General features: G+C 43.4%; 1 protein-coding gene across 1 annotated transcript in view; it reads right to left on the reverse strand.

The window, feature by feature from the left end:
• Positions 1 to 26348, reverse strand: part of LOC146188146 (cytochrome P450 3A14-like) — a 73037-nt gene that overhangs the window by 21038 nt on the left and 25651 nt on the right. The window contains exons 6-13 of the mRNA XM_084605000.1: positions 16982 to 17219; positions 15715 to 15845; positions 9429 to 9525; positions 4760 to 4838; positions 3587 to 3695; positions 2097 to 2188; positions 462 to 602; positions 56 to 218 (exon numbers count right to left, since the gene is read on the reverse strand). Of these exons, the coding sequence (XP_084461126.1) occupies positions 56 to 218; positions 462 to 602; positions 2097 to 2188; positions 3587 to 3695; positions 4760 to 4838; positions 9429 to 9525; positions 15715 to 15845; positions 16982 to 17219 (1050 nt within the window). The remainder of the gene's footprint in view (positions 1 to 55; positions 219 to 461; positions 603 to 2096; positions 2189 to 3586; positions 3696 to 4759; positions 4839 to 9428; positions 9526 to 15714; positions 15846 to 16981; positions 17220 to 26348) is intronic.

The following is a 26348-nucleotide window of genomic DNA, read 5'->3' on the forward strand; positions in this document are numbered from 1 at the left end:
AAAGTCATGTTAGACGGCAATACGACCCTACTTACACGTTTAACCAAAAGCTCACCTTCTGGGATTCACCAAGCTCTACACGAAAGCGTTGTACAAGCCTGGCGAGGGTGTAGCGTATCTCCATGCGAGCCATCTGGAAACCCACGCAGTGTCGTGGCCCTATGCCGAATGGCTGAAAGGCTATCTTGTTTATTGAAGACTCGTTCTCAGCACTGAATCTGCAAAAGCAGTTGAATGACGAAAGTCAGCAGAGTCAAGTACGATCTTTTAGCTATAACATTTCTCACTACAAATATCCGTTCAGACCATTTTGGGGATATGTACTCGAGTACCAATACGGCCTTAATTTTCCAGCAGTCAATAATAAGGCAAAGCAGACCGCAGTCAGCCGAGTTCCTTAGAGGCTGCTGCGACATGAGAGAGGCTTGCAAACGTTTATACAGAGGACGTGACTTCCTCACCTCTCAGGATCAAACGTGTCCGGATCTACCCAGTAACGCGGGTCCCTGTGTAGCTGGTACGTCGGAGACATGACGCATGTTCCCGCTTTGAACTTGATGCCGTTCCACTCAAAGTCCTCCTCGGATTGCCGTGAAGTTGCCCTGAAAAGTAATTTCAGCGTGGATTACATTTTTGACGCCAGTTGATAAGGAACAAATACTATTCTATGAACATTAAAGAGGAAACCCGCGATAGTTATAATTCAGGTGTTGAATGGGGGGAGCAGGCAGCCTGGCACATCAATGTCTTTATTTTCAGCGTGCCTGCCCGGGGGGGGGGGGGGGGGGGAGGGGGATTATTTTATTATGGCATGGCTCTATCAAGTTAGGAATCTGATATTCCTATAGCTGTAAGTTATGGCTAGAGGTATATCTGAAAAATCTGGTTGCGGAGATTTGTAACGTCTCGTACCTAAACCTTCTTTGACTTCTTTACGTATGCATGATCATTTATTAATTAACGTTGTTTTGTTTTAGCTGATACGCGTTCATAATACGCGTCAAACACAAAGTTCCTTGCACAGTTAAAATTCATCGGTTTAAAAGTAGCTCAGTACCTAGCTTTCAAACTAACCATTACTTTAAGGTTTTCCTTCGAAAAAAGTTGAAATTGGGCGCTCATGCTTGCCTGCTTAGTATTCGTACCAGAACCAGTAGCAATCAACTCTAAACGTCTGTATCACCTAGCTCAATAAACCTCCTTGCGATCGATTTTTTTCTGTAAGCCTGCCACTTGAAACGTGTAAAGAAAAATGGCTTTGGTATAAAAATAGATCGGATTCATTGTCATCATAATCTGGAACTTTAGTAAACTGATTTCGAGAGGAGTGGACCTAAATGAAAATTTGTGCTATCACATGGTTGTCATTTTTTGGTACTCTTACGCTCGTGGTTCCATCTATCACTGCAGTGTATTTTGTTCTGTAAGAATGAAGAGCACCATACCTCATGACTATGTTTGAATGATTCGAGATTTATGAATCCAGCAAAACGATTTACACAACCTAGTGAATATGTACTATCAATATATTTTGTAGTACAGATATATATGGTCATTGCTAATATCGAGCTGTTTTAGTCTAAACATCACTTGCAACACTTTTTCCGAACATCCGTTTTCGGAATAATGTCAATAAAAAATAAATCATTTATAATGTTTTGCAGTGAACTATGAGAGGATATCACGAAAATGAGGATGAGAACGACGTAGTGGTGCTGCGCTGCTCAAGCTTGCTTGCATGTGCCTAGACTGGTTGTGTTTTTGTGTTGTTCGCCGTGCAGCTTACAGAGGGCTATATTTTCTTTTAAAGCAGTCAGCAAACCCACTTTTAGTTTTAACATTCAGGTATGTCTATACGTCGCAATCAATAGCGCCAATGAAGAAATCATAAAAAAAACATTATGGAATGTTTTTTGCCGAATGCTTAAAGTGCTACAACGTTCTGCCGGCTCTATGTCGCAACAGAACCTTTTGAGATTATGGAATTCGAAACTTTATAGGCAGAACAATGTTTCTTTATCTTTTGTTAAGACATCAGGCAAATATAGTAGGAGTGTTCTGGGATAGTCAGCAGTAGGCGCTGAAATGCGGCTTACACAACGGCGGGAGGGTACAGTCTAAGTCCTTCCTCTACAACCTGGACAAGGTACTTGAGTTTCTTCGTGATGGTGTCGTAGTCAAGTTCCCCCTAGAGACAGGAAAAAATGAGATGGGATTGTTAGTCCTACATGTAGAAGTGCATATCGTTAGCCTTTCATTTCTCTCTTGCATGAGACAACACATAACACATATTTGTCTACATCCTCCTTTATTGCCCAATTAGTCTTCTTTGTACCTTTAACGCTTGCATACTCCTTGTTTTTTCTTTAGAGAACATCATCTCTCGTCTGTCTCTGACACGCTTGTCGAAGGCGCTGATGTAGGCGCCGCGGGCTTGCTGCACTTGTTAACGATTTATGGGCAACTTGTTGAAAGTCTCACGTTCATGAAACGCCCACATAAGCACCGCCAAACGCAGTTAAGGTGTCGAAAGAAGCTCGTGCAACACCACTGCTAAAAAATTGGGTGGCGGAGCACGGGCGTTGATCTGAAGAGTCCACTTTCCTTCTACTTACTTTTTGTCATTTCCTACCATTCATGGTAGTAACCTACCGGGTTCCTTGCTTGTCAATCAGCCACAACATTCCCATGCCTGCACCGGCGTCACAAATCTCTCCGTCCACGACATCCACTCTTTCTGGGTTCTCCAGAGACCTTATAGCGCCTCCCTTTGTTTACTACAGGGGGAAAGAAGTTTCCTCTCGGCAGATTTTTGCCTACCAATATTTGCAGGTCGATTTCGAAAGTTTGACATATCACCGTGGATGCAAATGGATTTTCTAAATTGGAAATCCAAATCTACCACATCATAAATGTTCAGCCGCCTATACTCGGGATACCACAAAGAATCATCTCTAGACAATTCCCAAATTAGTGACACAATGGGGACCTCACGCGTGATTGGCACAGCCACTGACCTGCCACTGTACAAACCACAGGCGTGAGTGGTTGTGTATATTTGTGGTTGTGTTGCAGTGCAGTGGCTGTGGAGGTCATGTGCTACGTCATAAGGTTTGGGTTGCGACCTGCGGGTTGAATCGGCTGCATTAATATAGGCCAGCAGATGAAGGCCTAGGTACAATGACTGTTCCTGTAACACCTTTTGTATACAGTGCATAAATCTACTTCTTTTCTTTTTGGCCATTTGTTTGTGCCGAATGGGGCTTCCAAAACAACGACAGTGACGAACCAATGACGTGAAACGGGGACGTAGATAGATGAACTCAGAAAGAGGAGGAAGGAAGACAGGGATGTTAACCTAAAGGTTTCCGGTTGGCTATTCCTCAGTAGGGAGGAGATTTGAGAAGATGAAAATGGGAACAGAGAAGGAACAAGGAACACAGTCACAATTTGGCACTCATGTTATTCACTCATAAAACGTAAAATGCTAACACAGCTGGTACTCTAAAATACTCCTTCTCTAACAACCACTTTAACTGTTAAGCGTGCACACCCCTTTTCACAACTGAAGGTATCGCTCACTTACGTGTTCCCCGACGACTTTTTTTATTTCTTCTCTGAGCTTGTCCTGAACGTCTTGGTGTTTTGCCAGCAGAAAGGTCAAGTAGCACATTGCAATCGATGTCGTTTCGAACCTACAGGAATAGGGATTCAGTCAAAGTATGCATTGTACCCTTTCAATCGTTACGCGAACTACAAATGAAGTCAAAATTTACTGCTTCTCGCTTTTTTCTCTTGCGTTTTCTGGGGCCATAAAGCGAATAATCCGAGCCCCTTAGAGGTCATTTTTAGAAATATATACAAGATATTTTCAGTTTGGTGCTTGTTCTAGTGAAAAAAATTCTGAACTTCTTTAAGTTACATTATGTCAACAGATTAGAAAACTTACAACATTTGCAATTCGTTGCCTGTTGTTTTACTTTTAAGCGGCACATTTGCTTCCATGATTTTATTTTCGACAGTTGTTGCTTCAAGACGCTTCTTTAAAGTCAAAATAAAAATCGCGCTGTTTAAAGCTTCTACACTTCACAAACTGCAACTGAACTTGTCGAATGTATTTGGTGCTAACCATTTTTTATTTTTGGATTATGGAGTTTCGACGTCCTAAAGCGACTCAGGCTATGAGACACGCCATAAGGGAAGGCTACGAAAATTTCGACCACCTGGAGACCTTTAACTTCAACTGCCATCGCACAGCACACGGTGCCAGCTTTTCGTCTCCATCTAAAAGCGGCCGCAGTGGCCGGGATTTGATCCCGTATCCTTGGGTACAGTAACCGAGCGCCCTAACCACTCCACCACCATGGCATCTGATCAAAAGCATGTACCCAACCTTTTGGGACATTCAAATAGAATCGAGCGCACAAAACAGACAGGTATATTTGTTTATATTTTAACTCTTCTTCTTTGCTTAGGAACAAAGACGCAAAATAAGGAGTGCATGTATGTTTAGAAGAAAAGGCGTTTCGTGTAAGCTTGTTCGGATTCCAGTAGCTTAGCAGCACCGACCACTGGAAGTGTTGGCCGCGCTTTTTTCGAGTTACTCCAGTCAACTGTAAAGATCATTCAAACGACTTTTAGAGCAATGTTGCTATCTCGAAGTGACTTTACCATAGCGAAATCGCTTGACTTTTTAATGTGAATTGTTTATATGTACCAGGAAATTATTTAAAATGGCAATTAATATGCACATTCTCACCCTCCCATGAAGAGCAAGGTGGCGTTCATGATGACCTCCCTCGGAGACAGTGCTCGCAACCTCTTTTTGGGGCCCGTGGCTGCAAGGCACGAGTAAATGTTGGTGGTAGCGGAGCGCTCGTTAAAAAAAAAGCCATTCCTAATATCAAAAGAAACCTAGTTAACGGTAGGGTTATTCAAATTTAGAAAGGGGCCTCTTGGTACGAACTGAACAATACGTACTAATAAGCATCAACGTGGGAGTCATCTTGCGACAGGAAAAGAGAAAGAAACCTAGAAAACCTGACAGTCATTACTAGCCTTACTCAAGCATATGACGTAACTATCTAATTCAACAAGTCTAGGTAGTGCCCTCTGTACATCTGTCGTTCCTGTCTTTTTTGCACTTTAGGCTACGCCAATATCAGCGAGTATCTACTTCAGGCGGCTCCTTATACGGGCACAAATTCTGCCACAAAACGATGATTCAGTTGCTGCTTCTGCTGAAATAAAGCGACTGCAGTGGAGATAGGGCTGGCTACTCATATATCCACTAGCTGACGAGCACCTGGAAGATACATAGTTTTGCTTCTGAATGGGTGGTGTGGTGTCAAAGCTTCAGAAGATACATTTTTAGCGAGTTTTATTGCAGCGTTTTCGCCTGCCACTGCCGAATGCAAGAATCTCATGATAAATATATTCGATGAAGGTGACACGCTATACAATTCATGTGCTCTGCTTATGGTGACCAAAACGGGTATTTACTGTAACTCTTTCAAGTTATTGTGTTCAGTAAGAATGATTCTCTAACTTCCTGTGTGTTAACGTACGTAAGCTAAAAAGAAGCATTGTTGCTTGCGAAAATTCAAACTTTTACCGCTGTTGAATTTAACTTTCTTACTTCCACACCCACAACTGTTCGTTGCCCTCGCTTTAAAGTAAACGTCAGTGCAGCATAACTTTAGGATCGCCAACCGAAAGTCCTGACGGCGCACGCACTTGCGATATTGACCGACAACGCCGACTCGTGTTTTTAGTTTTTTTTATTCGCCTCGTGTAGCTTATAAAAACTTCCTGTTCAATTAGAGGGGTCCGTTTGTCACTGGAAAGCAATATCCTATCGACACTGGCCTACTTCAATTGGGCTTCAATGGCACAGGAAAGACATTTGGGCCACTACCCATATTCGCACTGTATTGTGTTCAAACCTCTTCACTCCTAATGCAGAGAGAGCAACAAAACTGTTTAATCAAAATCAGATAATTTAGCCGGCGTTTATGATTCGCTTACGTGCTATCCTGCGTAGGAATGAAAATTGGGGTGAGAAAAACGGAATGAGGAAGGTTTTGTAGTTATATGAACATAAAATTATAGGGAGAGAGAATACGCCCAATAAATGCGCAATAATGTGCATTTTCGATTCAAATTTAACCACGAAGTGATGAGATACACAGTCAAGCCATACTCCTCGAACGAACATGCTGGAGTAAATGTGGCTGCAACCATGTAACATATTGAGAGCTATTTTTGCAGAAACTTGAGGTCCTTTAAACATTTTCTTGCAGCTAGTTACTAATTTTGGCATGGCGCATCATCTCTTGTAATGTTTTCAGAAAGACAAGCTACAGCTCCCTTAAAGCGAGGATTAGATCGTCAGAGCTTTTACCAGCAAAATCAATATAAACAAAAAAATTTCGAGGGTATCTCAAATAATTATCACCACTCTTATTTGATTCGTTATTTCTTGTTCAAGAGTACGTTTCTTTTATTGCCATTGGTTATTGAAAACGCTTTATTGTAATGTTGCGAAAATATCAATGATACGAATACTCGTGTTGGTTGTCACACGTAAACCTTAGTCAATATATGTATGTTTCAACAACTTTCTACCCATCAATACCAGGTCTGTTGTTTTCTATTCGGGAATAAGCGATCATCTTTCGTTTGTTTTGCACTTTTTGGTATATGTAGAAACCAGATGTTCCTACTTGCATACGTCAAACCTATGACCAAAAGATCATTGCTCAATTTTATTTACTTATGTCTAAAACTAGTTGCATTGTTGAGGTAAAAGCACAGAGCCCCTCTGTCGCGTATAACATATTCATGGAGAGAACACCAGTTATGTTCAATAAGGCCTTTCCAGTTGTGAGAGTTAAAAATGCAGGAAGGCCAGAAAGGAACAGATCACTGGCGATCTTCTCAAGCGTGATAAATGTCTTATTTGCTTCATTTCTTAAACGTGCAATCGAGACAGTTTTCAAGATTTTAAGTAGTTTCGAAATATATAAATGAGAACATAAAGACAGCTCGCCTAAAGCTTTATTCAATGAAATACACTAAATCCCTTTGCCAAGGCATCTACACGCTTATCGGAAGAAATGCAACATGTTCTTCCTTCGAAAATGCTAATCAATGGAGATCTTTATAGCGGTGTCTCGCTTGCTAATAAACTCACTGGCCATTTTTAAGTGTAGCTCATTGTATTTCGTATACTTTTCTCCTGAGGTCCAATCACTCAATTCATTTTTGGTCCAAAATGTCAAAGTTCATTATCTTTGTCTCCGACATCTGCAGACGAAATTCTATCTATTAAGAAGTAATACGCTATACATGCTTTCCTGGTACAGATGTAACTACTGAACGTGCAATAAACCTGCTGCTACGTTTATTACCATTCCTTTCTCTCGTACATGTAATAATCTAATGCGTTTCGTTTCGTTTGGTTTCGTTTGTGGGGTCTAACGTCCCAAAGCAACTCAGGCTATGAGAGACGCCGTAGTGGAGGACTCCGGAAATTTCGACCACCTGGGGTTCTTTAACGTGCACTGACATCGCACAGCACACGGGCGCCTTGTTTTTCACCTCCATCTAATGCATCGTATAGGTGAATTTCCGGACAGGTTGAAATTCACCCGTGTGACAATAATTTTCAAATCAGGGAACTAAACGGAAAAAAAAAATTACGGTCCTATTTTATATTTCCTCGGGTTTCTAAAGTTGCGGAAGGAGTGATCTTCACGAAGGTATACAAATTTCCGCATTCTATTAATACCGTTCGTAAGGAGTAAGATACATTTCAGCCTGAAAACTCCACGCGGTGTATTTCTTCATTTCACCGAAAGCCTTCAATTCAATTAAGCACGATATTGCTTCATAAATTATGCAGCTATGGTATTTGTGGAATACGTCACATGTTACTGCAATGCTACTTATCCAATTGCACTCAGTAAACGCGACTGAACGATGACGTATCCGACTCAGAAACAATAAAATTTGGGGTTCCTCAACGATCCACACTTAGACCCCTTCGTTTTACCCTAATAGAGATGACATAGTAAATGTCTGACTTATTCTAACATATTTTTGTGCGCAGATGACGTGAATGTTTTCTTCTTGGTTTGGAGCTTTGCGAAAAAAAGCGTCGTTCCAAATTCTGGCTACCTGAACTGATGCTGTGGCTTACAGTTAACAAATTGGGATTTAGTAAAATTGATACTTTTACTCCCTAAAAGTAATAAGCCTATAGATTATCTCCTATAACTTCAGTTCACTAAAACCCTGATTGAATCTGCAAATTCTTACCAATTATAAGGGCTTATTTTTGTGCAGTGAGCTAGGCTGGGGGGGGGGGGATGACCATGTAAATCATGTTCCATTGGATGAATCTCGATGTATTGGCGTGACCAATCGCATCAGGCAACTGTTGCCCTTATCTATTCCCGACAGCACTTACAGCAATCTAGTCTTGAGTACATGCAGCATATCTGATTAGACAGTTTGTTTTGATTCTCCAGATCCTACTATGGCCGACCACCTATTGCATTTGTTTCAAATCCCTCCATTTATATTGTCTTAAATATCTTCTGTTGCATATAATTTTCAAAACATTCAGTGGGACATTACACTCTTCAGAAAAACATCTGAACAGCAATATAGACTACAATGTACTTGCTATTTCTCTCACATATACTCCAACCAACTACCACATCCAACACGTAGATAACCCAATTACTAATTTATGATGCTCTAACTAGTACTATTTTTATATTTAAAATGAAAATGAGGTTCCTATTTTCACTTGTTACCCATGACACAAATACTATAGAGACATGCAATGTTTGCCTGTCATCGTTTTTTTTTTTGCGTCACGAATTGTATAGCACTATTGATGTATTCTCTTTTTTTAGAATGGCAATGTCCTAATTACTAACTATGCCGAAACACAAACTGGTGGATTTTGGTTTGGGTTTTATAGAAATGAATTTGTCCATCCTTTCGACATTGATGTGAAACCCGGGGTGAGGCCTCGTCAGAAGTATGCTATCAGCTTCTCCCTTTTTCCTGATCTCGTGGACATGTTCTCTGTTAAATGTCCGAATAAACTAATTTAATCTACGCACCTCGGTAAACGCAGCGCTTTTATTACCTAGATGCCGGGAATCGCTTCCATGTCCGCAGTGTCAGAGCTTACAGATATGTTAAACGAGAAAGCGATATCCGTTTTTTAAATATATTTTTAAATTTTAAGCAATATTTCTAATCCTTAAAGTCGGGTGTATATATATTCATACAAAGTTCTTTTCATGCCCCCCCCCCCCCCCCTCCCTACCCACTCATTTCAGCCCAAAACGTTCTTCCAAAAAGTGAAAACATTACCCCCTTAAAAGGATCGTGTTGTATAACTATACCAGTTTCCTTGGTCTCGCTCTTCATAACAGCTTCCGACAATGCATCCTCCTCTATTTCTGCGTCCAGCAGGCTCTGCAGGATATCTGGCTTTCGTAGCTGCGTAAGAGGAAGAAAAGAAAATGCTTTCAAAAGCAAAACAAAATGTTCAAATGAACCTAAAGTCTGCCTACGTGATAAAATGCGAAAGCATTGCGAGTTCCTTGCCTACTTTCGCTATAAGTTTTGCGTTTCGTTGTTTATAATGCCCGGTCAAATTCGGACGAAGTAACAATTCGAGGGTCAAGAATTAGAATTTTGATGGTGACTTCTTCAAATTTGGAAGCCACCTTTTAGTTGATCATACTGAATTTAAGATGCACCACAATTTTGTTCGCGTCAAATTTCAGCAGTCTAGAGAGTACAAATTTTAGGGGCGGCCCACATTGGTGTGGAGGTGATTCCTGAGGTCGCCATGCTCAAATTACGTTAAACGTCGATGTTGGTAATAAAAGTTCGAATTTCAGGTATCCAAGAGGCCAAATATTAATGGCAGTCCAACCCACTTCGGAGACCACTACTGGATTTGTGATGCACAAAGTAGGTTCGACATCACTTGTCGTCCAATCGGATGATGTAAAATTTTGGGGATCTGGGATCTAGGGAGCCAAAATTTTCTTTTGGTCCAGCCCATTTAGAAGGTCACCACTGAATCAGCCATACTCGAATTACGTTAGACAACGATTTTGATCAACTTCTAAACAATTCGAATGTCGGGTATTCTGGGGGCCAATTTTGGGAGTAGCCCATTTTCATTTGAATGCCGCCACTAAATTGATCATACTTGAAATAGGTCAGTCATCAATTTTGTCAGATTCTGAGGCTGTCAATGTTTGAGGATCTTGGGGCCAAATTTTATAGATGGCCCACCCAACATTAACGGTCACAATCGACTTTGTCATACTTTTAATATATTTGATAGCGACTTTCCTGTTGTTATATTAAATACCCTTGCACTGGATTGTATACATTTCGTGCGGACGCGCCCTGATGACAGGCTCTGTCCGCACACTCCATGCACACTCTGCCTAACCGCTGTGACCATGCCACTCACGAGACAACCAAAGGCCCTAAAGGTAAGCTGGAACGTCTTTCGGAAAAAGGAGTTCGGTGCGGCCTTTTATAGTTTTGTGTCCTCTTAACAAGAGTATCATACTTATAAATGGCAGAAGTGAACGCAAAATGCAGTTTTTACAAAAAAAAAAACGAGCATCAGCAGATTTGCCCTACTAGCAAAAACCGCTGTTGTCCGTAATTGGCCGGGCCCATCAAGACGTCATGTTCGATATGCATGGCTGGCGCCGGCAGTGTTGCTTAGTGCGCGTTGTCTCAGGGGACTTGAGAGCTCGATTTAAAATGTTATTGACTATTCGAACAATGTAAAATATCTTGAACAATTACCGTACCTGTTTGAGCAGCCAGCAGATCCAAAAAAACGGCGCCATCAAAGACACTGTCGAGTTCGTCGACAGGGAAAGCGAAGTCAGCGCATTCGGAACTCGGCCCCCCGAGTGCGGAAAGGGCACGAGCTGGCCCGCTTTAACAGCTGCCCTTTACATGTTAAATCACGGTTCAGAAGCAACAAATGGAATAGGCATTGTATAGGGTGCAATCCTAGTAGACAGCGCGTTTATACATCCTTCGAGTATCGCCCAACGGCGCAACGCCAAACGCACGCGTACTGCAGCTGCTTCCCGCCCTATCTTTGCAGCTAGTTTGCGCGGTGCACTGCTCAACGCAACATCGAAAATGGTCCGCCTTCAGCCGCGTCAAGAAATCAGACAGGTTCGAAGCACCTGCACCGCCTGGTGATGTCAGTTTACCGGAACGGTGCCGGCAACGAGCAAGGCGGACAGGCGCTCTGGTCGAATCCACTCCCTGGTCGTCGCTAGGCCTATATTATTTCACATTGGCGCCACAGCACACAACGCTTGGAGGTTGAGCAGCGCTGTAGTAAATGGCAACTCATAGAACTGCCTACTATAAATCACTTTGTCTTACACTGGATTGAAAATATCATTAATTACGGCGCCGCCTTAGCAGAGTTGATAATATATACAAAGCTGAGATCGGATGAGCCGCGAAGCACCGGCGAATGCCGCTACGCAGCTGGGAAAAGAAACTTGCTTGTATCGCATTTATCACTCCTACCAGCATCTAGGTGCGCGTCACCGAGCCTCAATAAGGAATAACTTTTGACATTTCGTTAATCCTGGGCATATTATTTAAGATAATAAATTTGGGCACGCCTTCTTGACGCTAGCGCAAGGGGTCCACTGACAGCTTGCGGAAAGCGCGGCTGGTGTAGCATGTAAAGGCTGTGCTGCGTTCGGAGAAAGCTTGAGCACGCGTTTACCGCGCGAGTAGCACCACATTCCAGACACTGCGGTATAAATGACTACTGCAAATGCCGCTTCATTCTACCGATCATGCATCTCGTTTGTGGTACCTAAGTGATAATTATTAACGTAGCCGAAAATGGTGGCGAGCTGCGTAACAAGTGTGAGTCGCGCATCGCGTTTGAAGTTCGGTATCCTCGGTTGAGCGTAACGACGGTGAAGCCAGCCGTGCAACACTGTATTAACCTAATTAGGTGTGGGAGCAATGACAGAACGGCCCCTGACCACATTTGCTCTGATTAAATTGGAATCAAAAATGCACACAATCGCTGCCAAGATTCGATAATGGTTATAGGCACTAAAATAATCAATTCAAGACACACCTGACTCCAAAGGCAACATTTTTTCTTGCACATGGCAGAGACTCACTGCGCCGAGAATTTGTTACCCTCTTGGAAACAAAGGCCCCATATCGCCTGGACCACCGATGTTCGCCGAAAGGAGGGATGTTTGTTTTCTAATGGCACGAGGAAATAATTTTTGTACATTGAAAGGTGTTTATTTTACAACTGAGCAAAACGGCTCACTAGTCAGAAGGCGTCAAGCGTGCGGCGCGTCACTCCGCAACAGCTGCGTATCTGCTAATTGAACTCGTGGAGCCTTCAGCATAGAACGACCGAACATTGCGCTGATTCGTCGATAACTAAAGCGCGGGATGGAGCGAAGCAAGCCTGCAAAACGCGCTGCCGGCATTCCGAGATTGATGTCACGTTCGGCTGTTCCCCAGTATCGGCGCCCGCCCCCCGCCGCTCCCTGCAGTGACGAGAGCGTGACCGTGGGGCGATTTTCACAAATGATTGCGATATTTCGTATCGACAAAATTCTGAAATATTTGAGACACATAATTAACACAACCACTTCTTTCCAACCACCCAGTGTTATGCAATTTGAAAATAGTTTGAGATCTCCTTTAATAACCATAAAATATAGTAAGCGAACACTAAATACTATGGCTAAAAACAGTGGACTGCAAACACTGCAGGCAACTGGCTGGAAGTATTTGAGTTTGGTAGGGCTTTTTAAAGTCGAAACAAACTTATGCCGGCTCGCATTAAAAGGTACGGAGGCGAGAAAAGATTTTCAGCATTCTTTTAGAAATAAAGCATAAAAACAACGCAACATTTGCACATGATAAAACATACTTTTCAGCACGTTATATTCAGTCGAGAAATGTTACCCAACGATTTGTATTGTCTCTCTCTTTATTTAACATCTTGCTAACCTATATAGATTGACAGGGATGAGGATGCAAGGCAGGAATGTTAACCAGAAAGGCCTCGGGTTGGCTACCCTATACTGGGGAAAAGGGATAATGTGATCATAGAGGGGAAAGAAAGGGGACGTGGAAACAGTCAGAGTTTTTCACTCAAGTCGGTGTCTGTTAGGCAACTAAACAGTGCCCTGCATGCCTCTAAATCAGTCGACTGCCGTGGCCACAAACCGAGGATTTAATCCGCCGTTTTTAAATTAAGGTGCGGTAGAAATAGATGTTAAATCTGATGAAAAAGAGCAATATTTCCACTTCCTCTACCATACATTTTCCTGTGTTTCTTTGCTCTCGATATTCACATTACATTAAAAAAGTGAAGGGCAATTCAAAACAATAAAAAGAACAAGGCATAATTTTATTAGTATCGGCATCGATAAAGCTTGGGGGGTGCTTCTGGGTTCTCAAACAACAAGTCGCGACCACTGAAGCTGGACATTCTTTTCATGTGGCTGCGTGGTCAGTTTTTGGGGAACAAAATCTGTACCATGCTCAGATCTGGTCTCGTGGTCCTTGTTGGGGTATTAACCTACTTAGCCAAAATCTATCAGTTTTCGCTCTCGAGCCATTGCCTCTTCTCAGGAGAAAACAGTTTTCTGTTAATCAGCTTTGATCGTCATCTTAATTATGTCTGTTTAGCATCCTCGTTTTATTGGAGGTGCTAAGGTGGGTCACCGTTGCATGAACACCTGATTCTCCCAACGAAACTTTCGTGTGGTATAAAGGTGGCTAAGGTAAATTTTTACACAGCACTTATTTCCAACCGATTATGCATACCCTCGAAACTATTGCAATCTTCAAACCTTTCACTCAATGAAACCTTGCTCCTTTACTAAATTGCTCATTTCCCTTAAAACTAAATTGCATTATATTTCTTTAAATAACTACGAAGAGAGCTTATCGTAAGTAAAAGCAAGCAATTCCTCAGTGGACGTTTTCATTATTTGCAATCACGGTATTCATTTTACGGCCTAGATAACTAATTAAAATTAAATTGAAAGACATTAAGGTTATTTATTTATTTATTTATTTACCCTCAGGGCCCGGGGGCATTACAGAGGGGAGTGGGATACATAAAAGTATATGAAAGTACAGCAAAGTTACAGAAAAAATGCAGTACAAGTACACAAAAAACATGCGCAAAAAGAAAAAGGAAAACAAAACTTCACAATGCAGTGGGGATAAGTAAATACTATGTTCAGGAAGTAAAGGGCAAACAACATAGTAACAAGCATGGATATATTCAAAGAAAAACAATGGCTTTGCGAAATGCGTCGTTATCTGTTATACATGCGATATCATGTTGCAAAAGAGAATTCATTCATTTCCCTGTTCTGATTGTACTAAGAAACTAAAGTAATCTAAGCTGCGTATCATCAACCCTGCTACGGCAGATTAAGAACAATTGACTTGCCGCACTCTAAAGGTCTCAGCTGATCAGTTCCCCTGTTACCTGACACTGTTTTTAAGAAGATACGTTGTACCAGGAGAACTAATTCATTGTTTGGATATACCCTTTTCTCTATAATGGCGCCGTTGTCCGATTTTTGGCAGATTTCCCACAGCGGACTGGTATGAGCCATTCATGCTACACTTAGATTAGCTTTCAGCAGCAATGTAACGTGTTGTTCAAAGATGTGATCCCTAATCATACCCAAAGAAGAGCGCTAAGATGCAGGCCTCTTCAGCAAAGCTTTTCGCACAAGTAGCAGTAACGAGAAATCGTGTCATGTGTTCTGGATAGAGCAGTTGGGTCATTTGAAGTATTCGATCTTATTTATCCCTCTTATCGCTTGTTTTCGCTTTTACTTAATTACTTATACGTATTTTATTCTCGCTGCGAGGCAATGTGACACACAAACAACAACACATCAAGCATCAAGAAAACAAACGAGACCGCTACAAGCAAGCACGTGCGAGCGCGAAAAAAAAAACGCGCCTGCGCAGTCATGACTACGCCCTTGTACACGACAGAAGGAAGGAGATGCCTTACGAAACAGAAAACTTTTGTTCTTTCTGATCTGATAAAATTCGTTCACTGAAGTTTTCAAACTAATGTTATCCAAGAGCCTACAAGCGGACATTTGGCTTGGATACTGCGAGTTTGCAAAATGATGAAATTAATCGCATGATTTCGTTTTCATAACGTTGACCTAAATCTGATGCATCCCGTAATCATTAGATCCACATTTACTCGGCTCAAACCTTAAGTCGTTGTGGCCTATAAAATGCGTACCTTTATCTCAACCGCTTATTCCTGTGTTTGACTTGCGCACTATACAAACTGAACGAATTATTTTTTCCAGCTCAATTTCCTGTCACTCGTTACAGAAACATCCCTGAAAAGTATGGCGTAAATTCATACTATTTTTGGCCTCTTCTTAACTCGTAGGGCCGAGTTGACCCAGAAAAGTCCTCGCGGTGTGGATGAATGGACGAATGGGAGGAAGGTAAGAATGTGCGCGTACATTCATACAGTGCATACCTGTAAACACCTTGTCGAAGGCGTTTTCAGTTAAGCCCTTGTTTCGTTAAGATACGATTCCCAGAACCACGCGTGGTGTGCGCAAGTCCCGTTCTCACCTCCGGATGGCTTTTTCGCTCTTCGATCATCTTGGTGGTTTCCTTGGAAAAAACCTTGAAGGTCGGTGAGCCGAACTGGCTTAAGAACCAGTAGAAAGGACGCATCACTTTTCCCAAGGTCGTCGTGCTCTCTGCAAAGATGAAGATGATTGCATAAAAAAACAGTAAAATATACTTGGAAGTAAAGAAAGACGTTTCCGTAGATGTTATGCATATCTGCGATGAATTTAAATGGCTTTGTGTATTTCTCCTGTCAAGAAAAGAAAAATACCATAAGGAAATCATTGTAAAAAGAGCGATAATCGATTAAGCGGAATTAAAGTACGCACATTTCATATTTGAATTTGGGATACTATTTCAGAGATAAAGAAAACATCGTTTGACGTGATCACATATCTTTAACAGTATCCATTCCAACGTATTGTACAACTGTACAAAGAGTTCCTTTCATGCATAAAAGTGGTACAGCGGATACACTCCGCTCTCACTGCCTTACAGTAAGGAGGGTCTGTTGATCAATATACATGAAATAATATAATTCACACAAAGAACAAGAAGACAAAATAATATGGCTTACATAATAAGGGAGTAATTAGTGCTAGGGAGTAATGGCTGCACTTGGCTAGATCTCAATGAGTGATTTTCCCTTACTATTATTCTCCTCAATCTTGCGGGTTTCCCCTAAATATTCTACAAATATGGCTTTCATTTTTTACACATATATCACAAGTGAAGATTTGCGCGTTCAGACATCATTACGTGACCATTAGTTGAATAAAGCTATGGACATTGCTACCTTCTCAGAAGAAAAAATTCAGCCAGCAGCAAAACTTATTCAGGTGCTGTCACGCTTACCTTTTCCGCAGTTTTGCAATAAAGGTCCATTTCAGGCGAGCATAGGCAAATACTAATAATTTCTTGTTATGGTGGCGTTCGCGATAATAGGCGGGGAATCCCGGAACAAGCACAAGTTGAAATTCACGCTCGTAAATTTTAGCAGATAATGCTCGTAGCGGAGGTATGTGCGGGTCTATAATGAAGTAGGATTCATTATTGCGCTACCTTTTTGGCTCTAATCAATGCAATCTGCAGTGTTTTAACTCGGCCGATATAGACGACGTGTGTTTCTCTCGGCACCTATGTCTGTACGTCTCCTTAGTCGCGCCTTGTTAGAATGAATGACTGTGAAGTTATTGCCAAGTGCTGACAATGGCGGCTTGTGCCTGCTCTTGTGTGTTAAGCATGTCTACTGCTTTTAGGCACTCACGTGCGACCATGTGAGCAGGTCCTGTCATGACGCCCGGCAGCACCCGGCGTGCTGTGGTGAAAAAGATGTCGTTGAGCTCGCGCTGAAAGCATGTCTCGATGCCGAAGGCAGCCTGGCCAATGTAATCCATGGAGAGCGCCTGGAACTGTAGACGCAGGTTTACCTCCTTGCCGGTGTCCGCGTACTCGTCCAGCATGTCCATGAACACTTCAGCCGTCTCGGCGATGTGCGGAATCATCTGCAGGTCACAATACCGTTACTAACAATGTGTTTATTTTGAGGGGGGTTGTACACAAACAGCACCCAAGGGGTCGTCGGCACCATATACTCAGAGCGGAAACGCATATGCTAAAACCTTACTTTCTATACCAACTTATTTTTATAGGTGTAAGGTATATGAAGAAGTTGAAAGATTAATAGAAAAACATCAACAACCTTAGATATGCGCATGATGCCACTTTAATGGCAGAAAGTCAAGTGGAACTTAAGCGACTTCTGACGCGCGTGCTAGAAGAGAGTGAAAAGCTTGGGCTCAAACTGAACATTACAAAAAAAAAGCTCATGGCGTCTTGCCTATCAAGTCCTGGAACATACAGGGACAAGAAGTGGAAGCCGTGGCAGATTTTCTCTTCTTGGGCTCCAGGATTACCCCTAAAGGTGACTGTAGCCATAAAATTAGGACACGCCTGCTTCTGAGAAAGCGAGGCATGGCTAGCCTTGACCGCCTAGTAAAGAGCAGACACATCAGACTGCAACCCAACGTCCGTGTAACTCGTGCTATGGTCTTTTCAGTTGTGATGTATAGATGCGAGAGTTGGACTGTGAAAAAGGCTGCCCGCCGAAGAATTGATGCTTTTGAATTTTGCTGCTGGCAGAGACCATTGAGAGTTCCTTGGACTGCCAAAAGATCAAATAAGTCGATATTGTCAACTATAAACCCTGAATACTCATTGGAGGGTCAAATTCTAAAGTTACAGCCCAGCTACTTTGCTCATCTGATGGAAGAGAGGCGTCGCGGGAGAAAACTGATGCTGGGAAAGATTGAGGGTCAGAAGAGAAGGGGTAGGCAGCGAACGCGATGGTTAGATGGCATCCTCGAGGCGCTGCAGATGAAGCTATGTGATATTAGGAAGACAGTAGAAGACCGGAAATCTTGGCGTGATATGGTCCATAGGGTCATGAAGAGTCGGACATGACTGAATGACTGAATGAACTGATATGACGTTGTACAGTTTTTTTTTAAGGATCCGCCTGACCCAGACACCTGAGACAGGTGTCTTGGAGTTTGCGCTTTCCTGGGTAAATGATTTTGTGTAGTAATATTTTCCTTATGATCTGCCTGCTTTACATAGTTTTATAATATTTCATAACCCTGCGCATCGCCTGGATACATGAGGATGCTTCTCAGGCATTTTCAGTGGGCTCTTCACCGGAAGCAGAGCGGACGAATTTTACATCGCTCATCTACAAACTGACGTGTGCCCTGATGCTCTTGCAAAGGCGCCGTGTACGCTTTATAGAGAGTGTACGATATGGTGGAATTAGGCAGATCTCGCATGAGCAGTCCCTGCAGAGGTAAACAGAAATGCGTAGAAGCGCTAGAATGTAGGAGGAGGAAAGATTTTGCTTTGCAACTTTGGGCTGGTGTTTGAGATGCTGATTATATGAACGGTGTATCAATATAGCGTATGCGGGCCTCTGATAAACTACTCCGCGTTTAAGTACGTATCGTAAGGTTTCTGCACAGTATTGTCTGCATCGTCGCTATTGAGTGGCGGCTTGCACAATAGTTAGAGGGAGATAGGACAAACCCATGTATTCAACTCAGAAACTCGCTGTACAACAGAAGGATATGGTGAAAATGTCCCTCTTATGCACTTCGTGCTCAAAGAAGGGGAGACGTATTGGGTTCTTAGAGATGTCTGCACAAAATTCCAGCAGGCACTCAAGATCCCTTACTATATGGATAAGACGAAAGTCTTTGGGGCAAGTTCTACTTTAGTTGTAGCGTTTATTTGACAGAACTGTTTTTAAGACACATTTTGAACCAATTTACTTGTCTTACCGTTGTCAGATGACAAGAAGACGTGGTACCCGAAAGTGTCGCTTCCCAAGGTCACGGATAACACATACTCCCATTATCATCCATTCAAAGTCTCCGTCAAGGCTATCTCCTTCTCCCAGGTGAGGGTGGGGAAAGCATTTAGATTCGGGGCGAAGGTCCTCCCCAGGCAAGGGCCGCGAGGGTTCATGGTGCGGCCACGGTCAATGCGCTACGGCCTCCTCCTCTCACGAGGGGCACAGTTCGCTGCCATCACACCAAATGAGTAAGGTACCCCCGTAGATGATACAGGGAAGGAGGGCGGCTTCTTTGGTGCCGTATTTGCGGTCAGCAGCTTCACCCGGCGGCAAAACCGCGCGCTCGTTGCGCTACTTGGTCTTCTGAACTGCCGCAAATGGGGTGCGGCAGTTGTCGCAATAATGAAGCACGAAGCATTATGAGGGTACAAATGGTATGAAGTATTATGAGGTATTTGGAAAGGAACGTTGTTACGAGGGCTTATCTTCCCGAAAGCCATTTTGTGCTTAAAGGTAGAAGTCCAGTCCTCATTACAAATAAATCAGAGATCAGTGAGAAGATTACCACTTTGAGCTCTCGACAAAACTACAAATGCAGTACTACAGGAAGACATGGGCTTGGAGCCTTTCGAATTACGAGACCCTATCAGAAAAATATTGTGCGATAAACACCTCAGAAAAATGAGCAAGGGTAACTAGAGTATTTAAATACTTATACCGCTGATTTATTGCCTCACAGAGAAGGAAAATAACTAAAACAATTATTATGAATGTCGGGAGACAGAACGAAGAAGTAAAAAACATTTAACGAGAAGTAAAGAACACCGATATTAAAAACTAGAACATTTCAATAGATCAGAGGCCGATTCTAAACCTAAAAAGAAATAAAAGATGCAGAATACAGACGAAACATTTTATGACTACTCAATGGGCAGCGGCCTTCTCTTTGAAGCTAGTTCGGGATGTCTTAGAACGAGAAGCTAAAAAAAGAAGTTTAATCACGAAGATTAAAGTTGTGCTATTGATAGTATATGCACAGAAATAATTGAAAATCTTTTATATGAGTGCTGCAATACCCATCCAGATGTCGATGAAGAGATTCGCTCTAGCCGAGGCACTGGAGTTTAGAGGTTACAAACGAAATGTGAATGCATCGGCGGAAAACGTTAACAAGAGGCGTTTTGAAGACTGGTGGCATAAAACAGGACAGGGACGCTAGCGTGCTAAATCGGAATTAAAAACGGCATTTTAAAATATTCTAGGTAATAAATTAAGATCGTTAAAGTTTAACAGTCGCCAAAAGCAAGGCCAAGCATTGCTACGAGACACTCCACTCCGCTTCAAAGGGTATGGTCGTCCATGCATCCATCCATCCATCCATTCTAGGGCGACGGAGGGGGGCATGCGCATCGAGGCACCCTAATCAATGCGCAGATGCGGCCGGCTACTCTTCCTCCTCTCCAGTCGTCGTCGCATCCACTAGCTAACATGTCTTCTCGCTGTTAAATCCTCCACCGAAACACTGTCGCGCCCACTACGTTGCCATGGAGGTGGTAGGCTTATTAGACAAGGAGAATTCTTATCTTTTTTTATGAGCCCGGCGTGAAGTACTGGTTTGAGCGCTCGGCTAGGAATCGGAGGAATAGTGACTTTATTCCCGGCGATGGCGACTGATTTTATTTCTTTGTGTGCAGTGTGACAGACGTTTCCTAATCAGACTTTCTGTGCACCGTGCGCAACATGATCCACCAAAGGCTCTCGCCTTAAAAATGCTGGTAGTCGTCATTAGTGCTTTCAAGTAACACCTTAGGTCGCCAAATGACTCTCAAGCATTAAATCTATGTGATGTGCCTTAAGGATTACGTCAACCCTTACCAGGAATACGCAGAGGTGTCCCGGTAGTTCCCTGTAGCCTGTGGCGCTTGAATAAGAAGCGACAGGGATTTTCCCACTAACTCTTTGTACAACCGAAGGCCAGAAATGTCTCACAAAATTCAGGTTCTCAGCTGATCTTTCGGAGCACCTGAAACAACCCATCTTCGTGTGTCCAATCTAGTTTTTGTTCTCACCCAGTCTAAAGTATCAACAGTTAAGTTTGTAAAACGTCCTACATAATAAATCATTTTAGGAGAACAACGGGGTTTAGCCAGCGGAAGCAAATATAGCAGAGATTCAGCTTTTTGTTTTTAAAGCTTTTGCTCTTCAGAACAAGAAAATTTTCAATACCGATGTTTTCAGAGCAGGTTTATTTTTTCCCACATAGTGCGATAATAAGCCAACCTGACCGCATTTGTTTCTGCGCGCAATCTCTGGTCGAGTGGCCTAGGGAGGCCACTTCCGAAAGGCGACCCGTGATCCAATTTTTTTTTCGTGAGCTTTTTACTACCGATGCCAGTACGTTTTTCTCACTAATAACACGAAAGCACCATATGATCACAACAAAGGGAACTAGAAAAGATTTAATCCGATAAAATTTATGATGAATGAATGACTCCTGACAATGCCTGTCGCGAATTTTGAACACAGAATACTTTTTCACCCCAAAGTAGCAAGAGGCTCAGCCTTTGTATATGGCATGAATTGGCCAGAAGTAAGAATCGGCGCACTTACGCGAACATTTAATACGAGAGCCATTTTTATTGTTGCACATATATCAAAAAAGAAGCAAAGACAAAAAAAGAACGATTCTCTTTCTTCTGGAGGTACGTTATGCTAGATCATTCGGCTCGCCTTCAGGAGGTACAAGTTTCAATCCCTAGTGTTGGCGAATACCATCCGCTTGTAAATATATACGATATCGATATCCCCCGGCATGGGGCTTGGTTCTTCTGGGGTGAAATACTTGGGAAAGTGGTCACTGACAAAACTAAAGAGGGAGGAAGGCACGTATGGGTTTCTGCCACATAAGGCGCACTTCTGTCGTCCGATGAAGGGCGGATCCCTCACCCATCGGCACAACCTTCAAGTCAGCAAAGCGGTGGCATTGTGGCAGAGCATTCGCCTTGCCATCGGTAGGTATCAGTTTCGATCCGCAGGGTGGCCGGGTACCCACCGGTTTTTAATGGGGTCAAGCTATCATCTCGGCCTGGCGCTCCGCTCTACTGGGGTGAAATCGCCGGAAAAGAGGTAGTTCACCAAAAAAAGTGGCTTCTTACATACCAGGGAGACTTATTTTGTCCGAAGGCGGAACGAATCACTCACCCATCGGCAGTACTTTTTAAGGCACTGAAGAGGTGGCCTTGTAGTAGGTCATTCGCTTTGTTTAGGGATGCACCAGGTCCAAGCCTCGGTGCCGCCGGTTACCCACCACTTTTCAATGGTACAAGCTTTCCCTCAAGTCTGGTGCCCGGCTCTTATGAGATGAAATGCTTCGTAAAGGGGTCATGGACCAAGTTTTCCCGCTTCAGTACCAAAACGTGTTGCGCCGATGGGCTAGTATTTCATTCCGCCATCCGACAACCATAGGACCGCCTCGTGCGGCAGAAGCCCATTTGTCGTCCTATTAGTGTAACATAATTGGTGCATGACTCTTTTTTCTAAGCATTTCACCCCTGAAAATACAAGTATCAAACTGGGGGAAACCTTGTACCCATTAGAAAACTGGCTCGTTTGTCGACGGTTTTTGTGCTATCAGGCAGCAAGATGAGAGCTTAATAAGAACCGGAAAAGAGTATAAAAACATACCTTGTCTTAAATTATATACCAACGCCATGACGCAGATAAGAACCAAATAACGCATATGCATCTAAGCAGTGCTTTTGTAAGCGCCGCTTTAAGCTAGTTAGATGGGCTGTCAGGTACTAGATTCGACGCTGACTATAAAGAGCCGATCTGGTTACCGTATTACGGTGCGCTAGAATTCTATATTAGAGCACTGTAACCGTATCTATGCGATAGTGGGTTGGTTGGTTGGTTGGTTGGTTGATTGGTTTGTTCGCATGAAGGGTAAGGCGCTGTATCTGTCACACTTGCTCTGTGGCCACCTGAACCGCGCTGGAAAGAGAGAAAGAGGAGCAGCAGTGGAGGGCTGCGGAGTAAATTTGGTGGTGCCGTGGTAAGACGCCCGACACCTGTGGCGGAGTTCCTGGGTTCAAACACGAGGGAAGGAAAGAAAAACTTTATTTAACTCTATATTATTTTACAGTTTTTACTCTCCTTGTGGAATTCGTGCCAGTTTACGAACTGCCGCTTAAATGCCTGGACCCTGACCTGAAGCTCAGGCTTCCACCTGGCCTACCTGGACGCGAAGAAACTTTGCTGTGTCGCCTGTTGGTTGGTGTAGCATTCACAATCTCGTATTCTTTTATGATAGGCATGGCAAACAGCCCTGCATGTAAAACTGTGGGTTCGATGAGTCTATAGGCCACATTCTTTGTGAGGGCCGCATATATAGTGAGGAAAGACAATGTCTTGGCCATACGCTGGAGCATCTAGATAGACAACCATTGACAGAAATTAAGATTTAGGTCCTTGGCCACGGCGATCATCTGCGGTGAAGGCCTCCCAGGCACTGCTCCGCTTTATGAAAAGCACAGGCCTAATCGAAAGACTAAGTTTGCTGTTATGTTAGGCGATATGACTGTGACGTGATGGGATGTGGCATGTCTGTGAGGTGACTGTACTAACTTCGACCATCCCTCTCTCAAACCTTTTATATTCACTCACCCTCTTCCCCCAGTGCAGGGTAGCAAACCGGTTACTTTAACGGGTTAACCTCCCTGGCTTTCCTCCTCATCTTCTTTCTCCTCCTCCTTGGGACGTCTTCAGAGGTGTCTCCTTGTTGAATATCAAGAATTCTCCGTCGACCCTCGTCCACTTCTACCCAATGGTCGGTTGCCCTCAGTCCAGGGCCCGCTGCCCACTGCCGCTCGTTTAGCTCACTGTACCAGACCTTACTGGCCTTCGCAGCGGTCTCTGGACAGCAGTCTCCCATTTCACCGCACTCGGGTTTCGAATTTCGGGTCCATGTCTATGTTTTGACAGGCCCATGTGATGTGATACAGCATGGATTTTCGTCGCACCACGGACACGTGTCCGCATGCATGGTAGGATGCATTTTGTTTAGTATGTATAGGTTTGGGTATGAAACTCTCTGTAAATTTAAAGAAAAGATAGTCAATAATTTTGAGAATAAACTGTATACAATAGGAATATTTCTTTACTTTAAAAAGACTTTCGACAAAATAAAACACGGCCTCTCTCCAAATGACAGCTTCCTCTCTCTTGATAAAACTGGGCGGCGGAGGATATCGCATTTGTCTGCCTCCTTAGTTTTCTAGTATGGCCGAGTATACTTTGGGTGCTGGCAAAAGTTCCGTAGAATGAATGATTGAAAACCTTTATTTAACGAAAGGGAATTCTCCCGTCGTAAGTGGGACCCTCAGTCCAGGGCCCCAGTGGCCTTTGCCGTCTTGCGCGCTCTGTCGATCAGTTTGAGCTGGTCGTCAGGCGTCGAGCAGGACTACGCAGCCTCCCTCTGCTCCGGTGTTAATATGGTGTTTATTGGCGCTACATGTGTTTTTTGACATGCCCATGTAACATGGTAGAGTGTAGGGGGTTCCCCGCATAGTGGATATTTATTCTCGTATGTTGTGGGATGGATTTTACTGAGTACACTCAGGTTGGGCTATGTATTAGCCTGTAGCTGTCTCCACGCAACCGACTGCTCTCTATTGAGGTCTTCGTGGGGAGGTGGATAGATCCTCCTAAGGCTCTTTGATGTTCAAGGATGGCTCCATAGCGTCTAGTGACTGCGTTCAGTTCCCAATCGTAGTGCACCTCCCGGCTGGCATACGCTGGGGCATTGGTGTCTGCACGTTGGTTACCTTTGACAGTCTCATGGCCTGGTGTCCATGGACATTATGAAGCATCTTGAAAAGATGATTTTTTTTGGCTTGAGTATGCGGATGGCCACAGTGGATAAACGTCCGCTGCTATACCTTCTGAATGCTTCTCGCGAAATCGTAATTATTTCTGTAGTAGCCTTCTCACCCTAGGGGGTGATAGCGAGAGTGATTTCCGCTTGCTTGGCCTCGAGAATGCTGCTTTTGATCGAGGTGCAGTTGATTTCCCTAAGCTGGTGATCAACGACGCTGGCTACCACTCCGTATTGTTCTTTGTATGTGGTCGCGCCGACGTACAATGTTTTTTTTTTACCTTCGACAATTATTTCGTGTGCCTCCGATCTTGCCTCCTTTCTGGCCTTTTGTATTTTCAGGTGCATGTTTTTCGGAATCGGGTTGACCTTAATGATCTCTATTATCTCTTTCGGAATACTCTCCGTGCTATTTATTTCCTTGCAAGCATCTCTCGCGCCCCGTATATTCAGCATGCTCCTTCCCGTTAGCGCCTGTACGAGTCTTATTTTCTGCGCGAGAAGATGGGCCTCGATGTGCTCTTATACTGTGTTGTATATATGCCCAGTTTGGAGAATTTTTCCGTCGAGGTGTTGACCGGTAGTATAAGGGCGCATTTGTAGGCTTTCCTCAGGATTGCCTCCAGTTGTTCCTTTTCCTGTTCGAGCGCAATTTGTAGAGGACACCATATACAACGCGACTTGCAATGAGGGCCGGTACCAGCCTACATGTGTCCTCCTCGGATATTCCTCGTCTTCTAGTGGAGATTCTTGCGATCATTCGCGTGATCTGCGCTGTGGTGTTTGCTAGCTGCCTGATTGTTTGATCAGTTGCTTTGTATCCGCAGTTGCTTTGTATCTGCATGCCTAGGAATTTGATTTGCGACACTTTCGGGATCTTCTTCGCCCCTATGTAGACGTCTAGGGAGTTGTGCAGATGGTACCCTCTTCTGTGGACTCTGAGCACCTCAGATTTCTCCGGGGAACATTCAAGTCCGCAATATCGAGCGTATGCGTTGACAGTATCTGCTGCTCTCCGTAGACAGTCTTGTTTTTCTCCTAAGGATCTCCTGGTGATCCAGATCGTGATGTCATCAGCATAGATAGCATGCCTGGCGCCTTCAATTTCTTCGATTTTCTTTACTAAGCCAATTATAACAATGTTAAAGAGCATGGGGGATATCACTGAGCCTTGTAGTGTTCCCTTTTTGGGAGTGTGGAAGTTTTATGCCCTGATGCCCCATATTCCAATGATGGCTGTTCTGTTACTCAGAAAGGCTTTCATGTAGCTGTGTATTCTCTGTCCGCAATCTAAGTTGCAGAGCCCGTCTAGCACTGCCCTGTGACTGACATTGTCGAATGTCGCTTTAAGGTCGAGCGCGACCAAGATGTTTTCTCCGTATTTCGGGATAGCGTAAAGAACATCCTCCTTGA

The sequence above is a fragment of the Amblyomma maculatum genome, chromosome 5 (genome assembly GCF_055883805.1).
Source record: "Amblyomma maculatum isolate TAMU_Amacu chromosome 5, ASM5588380v1, whole genome shotgun sequence".
In the NCBI taxonomy this organism is placed as follows: domain Eukaryota; kingdom Metazoa; phylum Arthropoda; class Arachnida; order Ixodida; family Ixodidae; genus Amblyomma; species Amblyomma maculatum.